Consider the following 12803-nt stretch of genomic DNA (forward strand, 5'->3'; position numbering starts at 1 on the left):
GAACAATTGAAACAAGATGGCTATAACATTTAAAAATTATGTGTCAAAATTATAATGTTACAAAAGTACCAAGTCAGGAATATGACAAGTTATTAATAAAAAGTCCGTTTCTATGTATGTTTTGTTGCACAACAGTGTTCATGCTGTTCGTTTGTTTTCCTCTTATGGTGGATGTGTTTACCTCATTTTTAGTTTGTAAGCCGTACTTGTTTTCTCTCGATCGATTTAAGACTTTTTAAAAGTGGCATACTGTTGACATTATTTACAAACAAAAAGTGTGTGAGTCTTTACTTACCATCAAATTGAATAGTTGTTCGTGTCTCGTCATCATGGATAATTGAAATATGGTCCATCTGTTTTTCGTCATCTTCACTTTCCTTCTCAATTTTATCTTTTAAAACTATTTAGAAAAATCAAATATTTTAATATATGGTTTACAACTGTGTCATGTACTGAAATGTCTAGTATTTAATCACTTTATAGATAAAAAGTTTGTATCGAGCTGCTATGACATGATAACTAGTAAAACCAAGTCGTGATTATATAAAAAAAAATCTTAGAAATCTATTCTATAACAAACCAATTGTTTGTAAGTTTTACCTATATATACTGTCAAACTGAACATTTGTTCGTTTCTGGCCATCTCGGATAACTGAAAGATGGTCTACCGGTTTCTTTTACCTTAACATTTTTTTTAAAGTATTGCACTAGTGTATGGTGTACAAATTTTGTTTCGATCCATTTTCACCAGTGTTCTCCCCACGAATTTCATATTTTTCCTGGAAAACAGGGAATTTTAGAATATCATCCAATTTTTATAAATCGTAGCATGACTATCATAACACTATATATAATTTTATAATCTTAGATAGCTTCACATTCGATTAAAATCGAATTTCATTACCATGATGGTAAAAGCCCATGCGGAGACCAGTGTACACACGTGGTATGGTATTAAGCACAGTGCCACCTTTTTCTTTGAAATACGAGTTATATGCACTGTCATATTTATATTTTGAATTCACATGTTGTTGTTAGGGATAAGTGATGAGAAATACCCTGCCACGTCCGATCAGTATATAAGTTTGATCTGATGAGTTGGGTCTTTCGTAAGTGGTTTTGACACTTAGTTCTAATGTTGTACTGGTACACCACTGTTCCGGGTTAGGGCTAGGGAAAAACGCTCACAAACTTATTTAACGCCGCCTTATTTTGTTTGTGCTTGTCACAAAGCTCATAAAAATATTTTGATACAATTCGTATTTTACAAAAACAAAAAGTGGTTATATCTCATTGTTTGACAAAAACCTTTTTTTGAAATGGTAATGATAGGTCTTATTCTTAAACAGTAATAATTTGTTTATGTCGTCATAGAGATACAAAAAGTGACCCTTTTTAAGTTAAGTGTCCAGAATTTAAAAAAAACCAACAAAAGTACAGAACTTCAAGTCGAATTAAAAAAAAGGGATGTCCGTAAAACCTGACAAAATCAAACGCTAACTTCCTTCATGGCTTCAATAAACATTGCATTGAACACCAAATCGGAGGACTTACCTTGTTTGTATTGGATACCTAAGCTTCATAAAATTCCGTACAAACAACGGTATATTGCTGGCTCATCTTCATGTTCTACTAAGGAATTGTCCATTAGATTGACTAAAATTCTGTCCACAGTGAAAGAGGGTCTTCAGAAATACTGTGAAACTGTTTACTCGCGTAGTGGTATTAACCATATGTGGATTCTTAAAAATTCTAAAGAACTTCTAGACAATTTTAAATCTCGGTCTTTTTCTGAAATTAGTTCCATCAAAACTTTTGATTTTTCAACCCTGTATAACACCATTCCCCATGTGAAATTGAAAAATCGCCTAAAAGTAATAATCCACAATGCCTTTCAACATAAAAATGGTAGCATACGCTATAAATTTATTACTTTGGGATTTCATAAGGCAAATTTCGTAAATAGTGACAAACAAAAAGGTAAAATATGCTACACAGAAGAACAAGTGGTCAGTATGCTGGAGTTTCTTATCGACAACATATTTGTTGAGTTTGGAGGTAGACTTTTCCAACAAATTGTCGGCATTCCTATGCGAAACAAACTGTGCGCCTCTTCTTGCCGACCTCTTCTTATTTTCATATGAATCGGAGTTCCTCCAGACACTTGTAAAAAACAAGAGAATCAAAGAAGCCAGATTATTCAATTTCACTTTCAGATATATTGATGATGTTCTTTCCATAAACAATCCGAACTTTTCTGGTTGGGTTCCATTAATATATCCCCCAGAACTAGAGATTAAAGAAACAACAGACACGGCTTCCTCCGCCTCATTTTTAGACTTATATCTCGAATTTGACTTACACAGTCATCTCAGTACCAGAATCTATGACAAACGAGACGATTTTAATTTTGAAATCATAAATTTTCCCCACCTTAGTAGCAATATACCAACTTCACCTGCATATGGGATATATATTTCCCAACTTAATCGATATTCAAAAGCTTGCAGCTCCTACTCAGACTTTGTAATACGTCATCAGTGTCTGAGTAGAAAGTTGATGAAACAGGGGTATGTCAAAGAACGTCTCGTTCTTTTTCTAAAAAAGTTCATCGGAAGGTACCAAGACCTTGTTGATAAATATTCCGTATCAACTTCTCAAATAATACACGATGGTCTTGATGTATAGATTCTTCGTACTGATGTTGTTTATCATCTTAACAACATGTTTTATAGTTCTTTCATTTGTCTTTGTTCTATTATTAATATTACTTTTACTGTTGAATGGTTTCATGTGATATCCGTTTCACGTGGCTCGGTACTTATACATCTCGTCAATGTGTTTGTATTGGCTTTCATTTTTTTGTGGTTTGTTTTGTATTTGCGACTTTTTGTATTTCTTTTGTTCTTATAACGTGACTCTGTACTTTAAAAGATCCCGTCAGTATGATATTGTTCTATTATATGTCATTATGATATATTTCTATTATGAATTACAATATACGTTGAACCACAAACGTCAAAATCATTCAATCGCGTAGTGGTATTAACTATTTTTGGATTCTTATAAATTCTATATATAACTTTTGGACTAGTTTAAATCTCGGTCTATTTCTTAAATTTATTCTTACATACTTTTGATTTTTTAACCCTATATGCTAACATTCCCATGAAAATTTTAAAATTGTTTGTACGCACATTGAACGACAAATTTATGTGACGTATAAAATTTTCTGACGTCAGACACTCAATAAATGTGTTCGTAAATAGTAGATGTTTTAGTGTTCTGTTAAATTGTTCCTTTTAAAATTGTTAAACGATGATGACTGATGTACCCATATTTTGACTATTATATTTATTGTGTCTGTTTATTTAACGCATCAATGTAAAAATATCGGAAATTGATGAGACTGTCATTAAAGTGAGAGGGTTAGCGCTATAGAACCAGGTTTAATCCACCATTTTCTACATTTGAAAATGCCTGTACCAAGTCAGGAATATGACAGTTTTTGTCCATTCGTTTTTGATGCGTTTTGTTATTTGATTTTGCCATGTGATTATGGACTTTCCCAATTGATCTTCCTCTAAGTTCAGTATTTTTGTGATTTTACTTTTTACAATAACTCATATTCATCACCAAAATCAATTAAATTTGAGAGACTTAAACCAGGTTCCTCTTTTTGAAATTTCAGGGGCCAAATAATAGCTCATAAACTTTTCGAACACATTATGTTTTAAGGCAATGTCCTCTCCATTTATACAGCGGCGAATAAGTCCTTACGTAGATAATCAAATTGTTTTTCACATTTCAAACTATTTTTACACAAATGCAAAGTAATATAAATATTTCAACGCAAAAGAAGATACCTGTCATCTCCTGTATTGTTAAATTAACAACAACTTCAGCATTTTGTTGTAAGTCAACTTCCGCGTCAGACAGCATTCCAGACATAATTTTTTTGACCTCGTCTTGCAGTAAATCGACTTTTCTAAGAACTGCGCTTGCGATCTCTGAATAGATATTGAGATCATCAGGAGAAACTGCTATAATTCTAATATTCGTATCAGACGTTCTATTTAACCTCATCTCGTTGAGATAGTCCAAAATTTTCGTTCTGTTCCATGGAGCTGGTAAGTCAAGTTGTAAGATTACAGGGACATGAACTCTCTGAAAGTCTGGAATATCAGAGTAAAACTGAAGTTTGTCATGACTTATGTCACCATATGAATAAAGGCAACAGTAGTATACCGAAGTTCAAAACTCATAAATCGATAGAAAAAAAAAACAAATCCGGGTCACAAACCAAAACCGAGGGAAACGCATTAAATACAAGAGAATAACGACACAACATTAAAATGTAACACACACAGAAACGAACTAAGCATTAGACAAAATCCGATGAGAATAACAAATATAACATCAAAACTAAATACATGAGTTTGAGATAGAAAAGTACCGTGACACGTTTTATAATAATGTGAATTAACATTCAAATATAAGAGGAACCAAACGACATATAAACCATATATTGGTGATCAAATTGTGACATCATTGAGAATCGAGCCATCTCTGTAGACGCCGCAGTAAATAACGTGTGGTAAAATAATTAAACGGATGAGTTGATTTGAAGTGCTTTTTAAAATTATTACATAGACTCGTTATGTGCTGAGAGTGATTTTATTCTATGTTTTTAGTGAAAGTTTTATATTTGGTAATTAATTTAAACAGATAAAACTCCTGCACTAACTTTCCTAGTATAATATGAATGCATAGCGTGACTTCTGAATATATATAGGTTGATTTAAAAACTGAGAAATCATAATGGTTATATAGAGTGAACATAATCTGTACCATAGGACATGGGTTTGTCAAGTAAAACCCAACTTTGTGAACATGAACTTTGACATAGGAAGTTGTACATACGTTATGACACGCCCTCTGGTGTTGGTTTATATGCATGTTAAATAGAAATTATGAAATCATAACTGTGCTCAAGGTATATAGCGGATACAATTTGTTACGGACAGTCGGGCAGACGGACAGACATACTGATCACTATAGTTTGATTCATCTCTAGGCGGGCCCCTATAACCAGTAAGACACAAAAACAACACACTGAATGCTTACGCAATGTTAAGTAGTTTCTTACAAAGACAGCGTGTCTTTCTTCTTTATTGCATTTAGACCATAAATGTTCAATTTTCTATTAAAAATCATACCTTTTTTAACTGATTCTCTATCTGTTGACGTCATATCTTCATGCTGTCCAAACACGTTTATTAGTATATTAATGTTGTCAACAATAGTTCTTAGGTTTCCTATTCAACGAAGAGGAGATAATGATGTAACAATTGAAATATGAAATTACATTCCATGGCATAAATATGGTATTTGAAACGAGTCGAAAAGACGTAGACATATTACAATTTTACAACTTTATGTTGTCAATGATGGCAAAATAATTGTAATCATTTAACCAAATCGTTATGGATTACAGCAAATGAAAAACTGTATAAAATTCGTTCCTTCGAAGCTTTCGAGATTTTGTTTATGTTTGTATTTTGTTTTATTTTACTTTTTTTTGTTACATGATCAGCCTGTTGTTTTTTGTTTTTTTTTTAATTAACATTCAATGGCCTTTTATTGCTTACTTTACGGTATGTCTTCTGTTGATTCTCGACATTCAGGTTTTGTAAGTTTTTTACTTATCAGTTATAAAGATTGCTACTACAGATATGATTACGGTCAGTAACATTTACGAGGGTAAAGGGAGAGGGATGAGACTAAAGACAACTTGCATCCTAGTAAGCCCCATTTTAAAGATCGTGTATTTTATTTATTGCTTGATACAACATGGTCATCAATTGAAAATTAAGGCACCCGTACAATATTAAGGTAGTTCAGGTCTTTCCGAAGTTTCTGTCCGAAGTGACGTATTTTTTGTTATTTTCATCTTTACAGAATGTCCAATTAAGATCCAAATATCACTTTCAAACAGGTATGTAAAAGGGAACATTTTCAAAGAAATGATAGGGAAAATAGAGGTGTTGACATATTTTTACCGGAATATAAAAAAAAAACTGTCTGCGACAATTGGTCCAAAACTGTATTATAAAAAGCTGAAATATAGCTTCAAAAAATAAAAAATAAAAAAATATAGGCACCGATATGGAAAACATTTTTTTTGACTTAAAACCAAAACTTTTGACTGGAAAATGGTGAAATTGGGTGAAAGGTCATTTTGAGCCTTTCACAGATACACATAACAACGATAATATTGTTTTTGTGACAAAAATACAATAATATAACATTTTTAATCAATCAAATTATTTATAAAAAAAAAGTGATTTTAAGACACAAACTTTCGTGTACATGGTAATTCATGTGTGAAATTATGCGCAGTAGAATATTACTGATCCCCCGTAAACTTTAAATTGATAATCTAGAAAACCTATATCCGGATCTTTTTAACAATCAGTTGGTCATAGTTTGTAAATTATCCATTACTGTATATACGTGATCTATTTAACTCAGAACACACGTATGTTCAGAGGATAATGAGCAATTCGTTCATCTTTGTATTTTGTTATTGTTAACAATACACCGGGCTGTTTATATAAAGTGTATGATTTCTATTATTTTTTTTTGTAATGTGTATCCCTTACAAATGTACTTTCTTTGTAGTTCATTTCTCAATAAATAATATGTATATGCTTAAATGCTTTTTTCATAAACAAAATGATAAATTAGAATATCAGTTATGAGGTGTTCAAGGAAATTGTATATCATTTTTCAATTTTCTCTTTATTTGTTCCTATGGTATTGAAAAATTATGTTATGTCGTCAATTGTGAAATGTCCAGTGTAATTGCATGATTTTCATATTCAATGAAAAATGTAAATACCCTATGTGAAATATTGTTAATATATCGTCAAAAAGAGCTACAGAAAAACTGCCAACGAATTGATTTAGATTGAGAGCTTTTAAGGTTTTCAAAATCATGTGTATACCAAAATCTCCTTTATGTGAAATCAAAATTGAGAAAGGAAATGGGGAATGTGTCAAAGCGACAACAACCCGACCATAGAGCAGATAACAGCAGAAGACGATGAGTCATTATGAATTATTATATAAATTTACTACCCATATGAGCCACACCAAATCAATCACTAGTTTTTTCGACTCTTTCCTATGAAAAAATATTAGCAAGAGAGATATGTATGTAAAAGTTTGACAGGCGAAATTTGTTTTTTACTAGCGAGCAAATTTATTTTGGAAATGTCTAAACAAAAATCTATGAAAAAATGTGTAAAAATTTTGTGTTATTATCACATTTATTGAGCAATGTTAGAAAAATCACTAGTGAAATATCTGATGACCATACCTAAATACGAAACATATAAAGAATACAACTTTCTGCATATCTTTGAAAAGGAAGAACAAAAACCATTATAGAAACAGATCCAACCACTTAAACTCGTGTATTACCATATTTCTTAACTCTTAACATTCAAATTTTAATTTTTTGAAAAGATCGTCAAACCTCGCGCTAAAATGTTTTAATTTAATTTTCACTGATTCGAGTGGAGAAATATCGTCATACGCGTGTTGTAGTGAAGAAATCTATATTTACCTCTTTCAGTGTATGCAATTTGCAATGAGTTTTATCTGTGAATATCGTGCTCTGTCACTTTTATTTTATCATTTTGGTATCTTTTTCATTTCTTTTTTTTTCTTTTTCATGATTTTGTTACAAGTATCTTATATTAGGAAGAAATAAATCACACTTTTAAAAAAACAACTGTGATTAAAATACATTATAAGGATTATTGATACTTTATTTGAAATTTCTAATAAGTCCGTTTCCTCATACGATGGTGGCATTATGCAATAACGTTTTAGGAAGACAACAAGAATGTTATAGATATCCTTGAGATTTACATCATGCTACATCACTAGATAATTCAAAATTTGTTGACAATGTTGAACGTATCCTTCCCATCAAACTGACGATAAAAGAGGGGAACAGATACAGATACGTCTGCCTCATATCTATTGACAATTAGGGTCGGTTGAAAACAAAGCCTACGACAAAAGAGACAATTACTGCTACCCAGTTGTGAAATTTCAGTTTATATGAACCCACATTCTAGTAGCTTCTGCATTCGAAATATATGTCTCCGAATTGATACGATATTCCAGTACTTTTTTTGATATAATGATTTCCTATTGATATAGGGCTGCTGTTCACAACGAAGCGAAAACATCTAAGAGCCAAAATCTTTGTATATTTTACGAACACCATCTCAAGTTGGTTCACTTTTATGGAGTAAAGGTTTCACAGATCACGACGGATACGTTCCAAATGTTGAAACTGCAATTCCGTCCCCTTTTAACCGAAAGTAACCTTTGAAAAAGAAGTTTCAGTTTCACAATTTCTCATTCAGTTATGTTTCAGAATAAGAAAATTTACATTATCGATAATTAATTTACTTGATGATGTCTTAGGGTTATACAAAGAGTCAACTACTAATTAGAAATAAGGTGTCAAGTTATTTTTAAGGAGAAACCCAATGGGTGTCGCATATGGAACAGGGCCTTCTTAACCTTCAGGAGCAACTGAGATCTCTCACAGTTTTCGGTGGTAATGTTGTAGCACAGTCTTAGTTTTCTATGTTAATTTTTTTAACTGTTGTTTATCTGTTTGTTCTTTTTCTTGATTAGCCATATTTAGGACTTTCACTTTTGTGAGTTAAAATGTCCTTTTTGTATTTTTCGTTTAGTAATATAAATCAATCTTTTGTTTTGCCTCATTCCTTTTTCAATTATTGCAGATCCTTTGGTAACATCCTTTACCGGAAACTAAATAAAAAGAATGGCAAACTATCGCTCTACAGTTTACTTATTATTCTGCATATTTACGTATTCCTTCCTTGGTTTTCTGGTAATCTTTGCCAATAGATTCACTGAAATCATTCGGATATTGTATGTGAAGAGACTTAGCTTTCTTTTCGAATTCTTCGATCTGAGCTCTCTTTAAAAACAACATAAATTACCAGTTACAGATATTAAGTATTTCATTAAAGTTTGATGTCGTTTCAACATGAGAATATTAATCAATTCATTAAAGAGTGGCAATTTGGATGTACATGCAATTTAAAACAGCTGTTTTCAACCGTAGAACATCTGCTAACATATAAGAACATGTAATGTCATAAATAAAAGCAGGCCTCATATTTGAAACTATATAGCAATAACTATCCTTTTTAAGATGATGTAAATATCTTTTGAATGATGTGCATATTCAAAATAAAAATATCTTTGTTGATAGGTATCTCAATACCATACCAGTCATTATTATTTTTACTACTTCGTATCTAAAATCTCTAATTACTGATAACTTTAGATTTACCTTCGATTCAACGAAAATCGTACCTCAAATTCAGCACACTTATTTTTCCAGTAGTCACGACACATTATTTCATACTTCAGCATATAATCAGGAATAAATGTAAGCTTTTTTGTTTGAAAAATCTTTTTCTCGGTTTCCTCAACGAACGTTCTGCCTATGAGACCTGCTATTCCCAATATTGATCCTTGCAATTTGTTCCATTTCCTGCTAAATTTATCATCAGTTATTTCTTGTATATCTGATGTATGGAATATCGAATTTCGCACTTCTTTTATTTGCGCCATCCAATTATCTAGCCCTAATTCTTGTTTTCCACATTTAAGAATTATTTGGTTTGCAAGTGTTATATCAATGATTTTTACATCTATTTTTTCTACTGCAACATATTTACAGATACATATTTGGGCCACTTTCCCACCGACATATTTTTTGTGATTTCGAACCTGTTTAGTTTCGTCTGATTTATACAATAGAAGTAATTGCTTTCTTGATATTACTTGTTCACCTTTTATCTTTTGTGACACACATTCACAACACTCAGTTGTTTCATACAAGTGTAATAATTTGTGTTTTTCCTTTTTCAGAAATGACTCGAAACTAGATGAATCAAGAATGTGTTCTCTTATATAAGTGCAGATAACATGGCATGCAATGTCAACAAGCAATGCCACTAACTTGAAGTAGTTTGTTCTTTCCGTAGGTGCCATATCTAAAAACAATTTAAAATAATGTCAGTGAAAATCTCATTATAACGAAATAAAGTCAAAAACGTTCACATCATCATACTTGTTTTAATTTGGTAATTTTTCTCTTTCTTATCGATTGATTCAGATTCTATGTTAAATATATTTGGGAGAAAAATAGTCCGTTGTCATCAACATTTTTCATTCCGTTTTATTTGTCCTGCTTTTTTATCATCTAAAAAACAATTTACAATTAAGTACTTAACGGGACAAACTAATGGTAGCCACATGAGTCATTTGAGATAAAGCTGTAGATAGATAAAGCATTTTACTTTTACTTTACCAACTGCTGGAAGGCTATGTAAAATTGCGCCACCCTTTTCAAATTGATGGAAACAATAGAAAAAAAACAACTAAGATGAATGTTTGATGAGACATATTTTCACATCTGCAAGTTTCCTGATCACTGAAAAACTAGGGGTGCTCCTTATCACATGCCTAACGTATGAGCATCGTTAAGAAACAATAGTTTTAATAAAGCTCTGTTCACTCCATGACATTTCCTGTGATAATAATGCTTGCCAATGCGAAACTCTTAAAAATAGACCAAATGACAGAATAAACAACCACTGATCATGAGTGTCCTATCTAAATTTGTCCGAACTAGATTACCTAGATTAATTAAATCCTTAAATTTGACAGCAATACACCAATCTATATAACAACCTGGAATTTAGTAAGATCAATATATAATTGAGAAAGAAGTAAAGTATGATGAAAATCCAAGTTGATTTGAAAAAGTAATGAAATAATTAAAGATGGCTATCTGAATTAAATCCATTTATTTACCTATTAATTTTTTTTTTAATTTTACAGCAATAAACCAAACTTACAAGTACACTGGAATTTTGATAGATCTATATTTAGTTTAGTTAAATATGTTGATTTACACCAGTCAAGAATAAATTTGAAGGTCGAAACTAGTCGAGACACGTCGAGACTGGACGAGACTGGTCGAGCTTTGGTCCAAGCAATTTTAGACTACTCCAAGATCATCAAGTACTCAATCAGACTTATAAAGTTAAGTCGAGACCTTGTCGAGTATAGTTTTGCACAGTTAACTAATGTCGAGACAATGTCGATACTAGTCGAGTAAAATGCCTGCTCGACTTAACTGGTCGAGCACAAAATCTGGTCTTTTCAGACTGACCATTTTGTAGTGTTAGTTATAAAAGATTCAAAATATGACAAATGTAAAACAATTCAAAAATTCAAGTAAACTAACGGCCTGATTTGCTAACAAAATAATGAGCGAAAAACAAATATGCAACACAGCAACACAGCAACACACGAAGACCACTTATTACCAGGTTTCTGACTTGGAACAGGCACAAACAGAATGTGGCGGAGTAAAACTAGTTAATTAGCACAAAAACCCTCTCCTTATCTGGGACAGAAACCGCAAAACAACGACAATTGCAGGCTCTTGGCATGGTACAGGTACACATAGAATGTGAAGCTACCTGGAACAGTTGGGTAGCCACATGAGATCAAACGATAAACCCGTTGAAAAAATATGAACTCATCGGATTAATACAAATGGAACCACGCGTACATCACCCCACATCTTCTTTTTTTATACATTTAACAAAAACACAACGTGGACATGGACGTGTACTTGTACATCCCCCATCAAAAAGACAATAACTACAGATCAGAGAGTACTCACAGTTACTGACAACTAGTTCAAAGCAATAAAAAATCATGCATTTTAGACTTTATAGTGTATGTAATATATTTAAAAAGAAATCATTTGACCTACTTACTTATAGGCTATACTATGTTTACCACAAGTAAGCATGCGATAATATACAGGTATTTATATATATAAACATGTTTATGATAACCTAATATGTATAAAGAAACATATATTTACCAATGGTTAATTAACTCTTTCTGCAGCTGAAGCCATTTTTTCGACTTAAATTATCAAAATCTCAAACTGTAAAATGTACGTGTGCACATCTGTTTAATGTATCGGGAAGTGAAACTCAAGTTATTCTGAATGTTTTATATAAGGGTCTAGATGGTGCTTACAAAAAAGAAATCACTATGGGTAAAAAATGTAACAATTGGTGAACAAATTAAGAATATTGAATAATGGGCTGATATAATGATTACAGTATCGAATATAATGAGCACAGTAATCAAAGACAGACCAGTATAAAATAACCCTAAAAATACAAAAATGGATATGTATCCATCCAGATCATCTGGTATTTGTTTTCGTCATTGTTCACTGGGAAGAAGTTCGCTCAATTTCACTGGAATTTATTTCGTATGCATTAAAAGCATTTTCTACAAAAAAATATAGAACGGTGTAATATTATACGTTGGCTTTAAGAGTTCGTGTAATAATAAGTTTGATGACCCTTCTATGTCATTTAATGCTCAAATCGAGATGAGGTATTTGGATTTCTTTGAAAATTCTGTTTACAGAAAAGTTATCTTTTAATGACTAGTTTTGAGGAAAAAAACGATTAATATTAAACTGTTTTGTGAAAATGTCTAAAAAAAAAATACATGATCTAACCTCATTCCTTATCTAATCGATATACGGACAATACGGATATCAACGGACAATATTTTTTTTTTAAAGGGGCATACACTTTTACAAATTTGAAATATATCTCTTTAAAATAAAAACT

At 31.6% G+C, this 12803-nt stretch overlaps 1 protein-coding gene across 1 annotated transcript in view; it reads right to left on the reverse strand.

The window, feature by feature from the left end:
• Positions 1–12127, reverse strand: part of LOC139500959 (uncharacterized) — a 29206-nt gene extending 17079 nt beyond the window's left edge. The window contains exons 1-6 of the mRNA XM_071289889.1: positions 12032–12127; positions 9436–10121; positions 8923–9034; positions 5220–5318; positions 3867–4175; positions 296–400 (exon numbers count right to left, since the gene is read on the reverse strand). Of these exons, the coding sequence (XP_071145990.1) occupies positions 296–400; positions 3867–4175; positions 5220–5318; positions 8923–9034; positions 9436–10119 (1309 nt within the window). The 5' untranslated portion in view covers positions 10120–10121; positions 12032–12127. The remainder of the gene's footprint in view (positions 1–295; positions 401–3866; positions 4176–5219; positions 5319–8922; positions 9035–9435; positions 10122–12031) is intronic.
• Positions 12128–12803: the final 676 nt, after the last annotated feature.

Source organism: Mytilus edulis, chromosome 13 (assembly GCF_963676685.1).
Source record: "Mytilus edulis chromosome 13, xbMytEdul2.2, whole genome shotgun sequence".
In the NCBI taxonomy this organism is placed as follows: domain Eukaryota; kingdom Metazoa; phylum Mollusca; class Bivalvia; order Mytilida; family Mytilidae; genus Mytilus; species Mytilus edulis.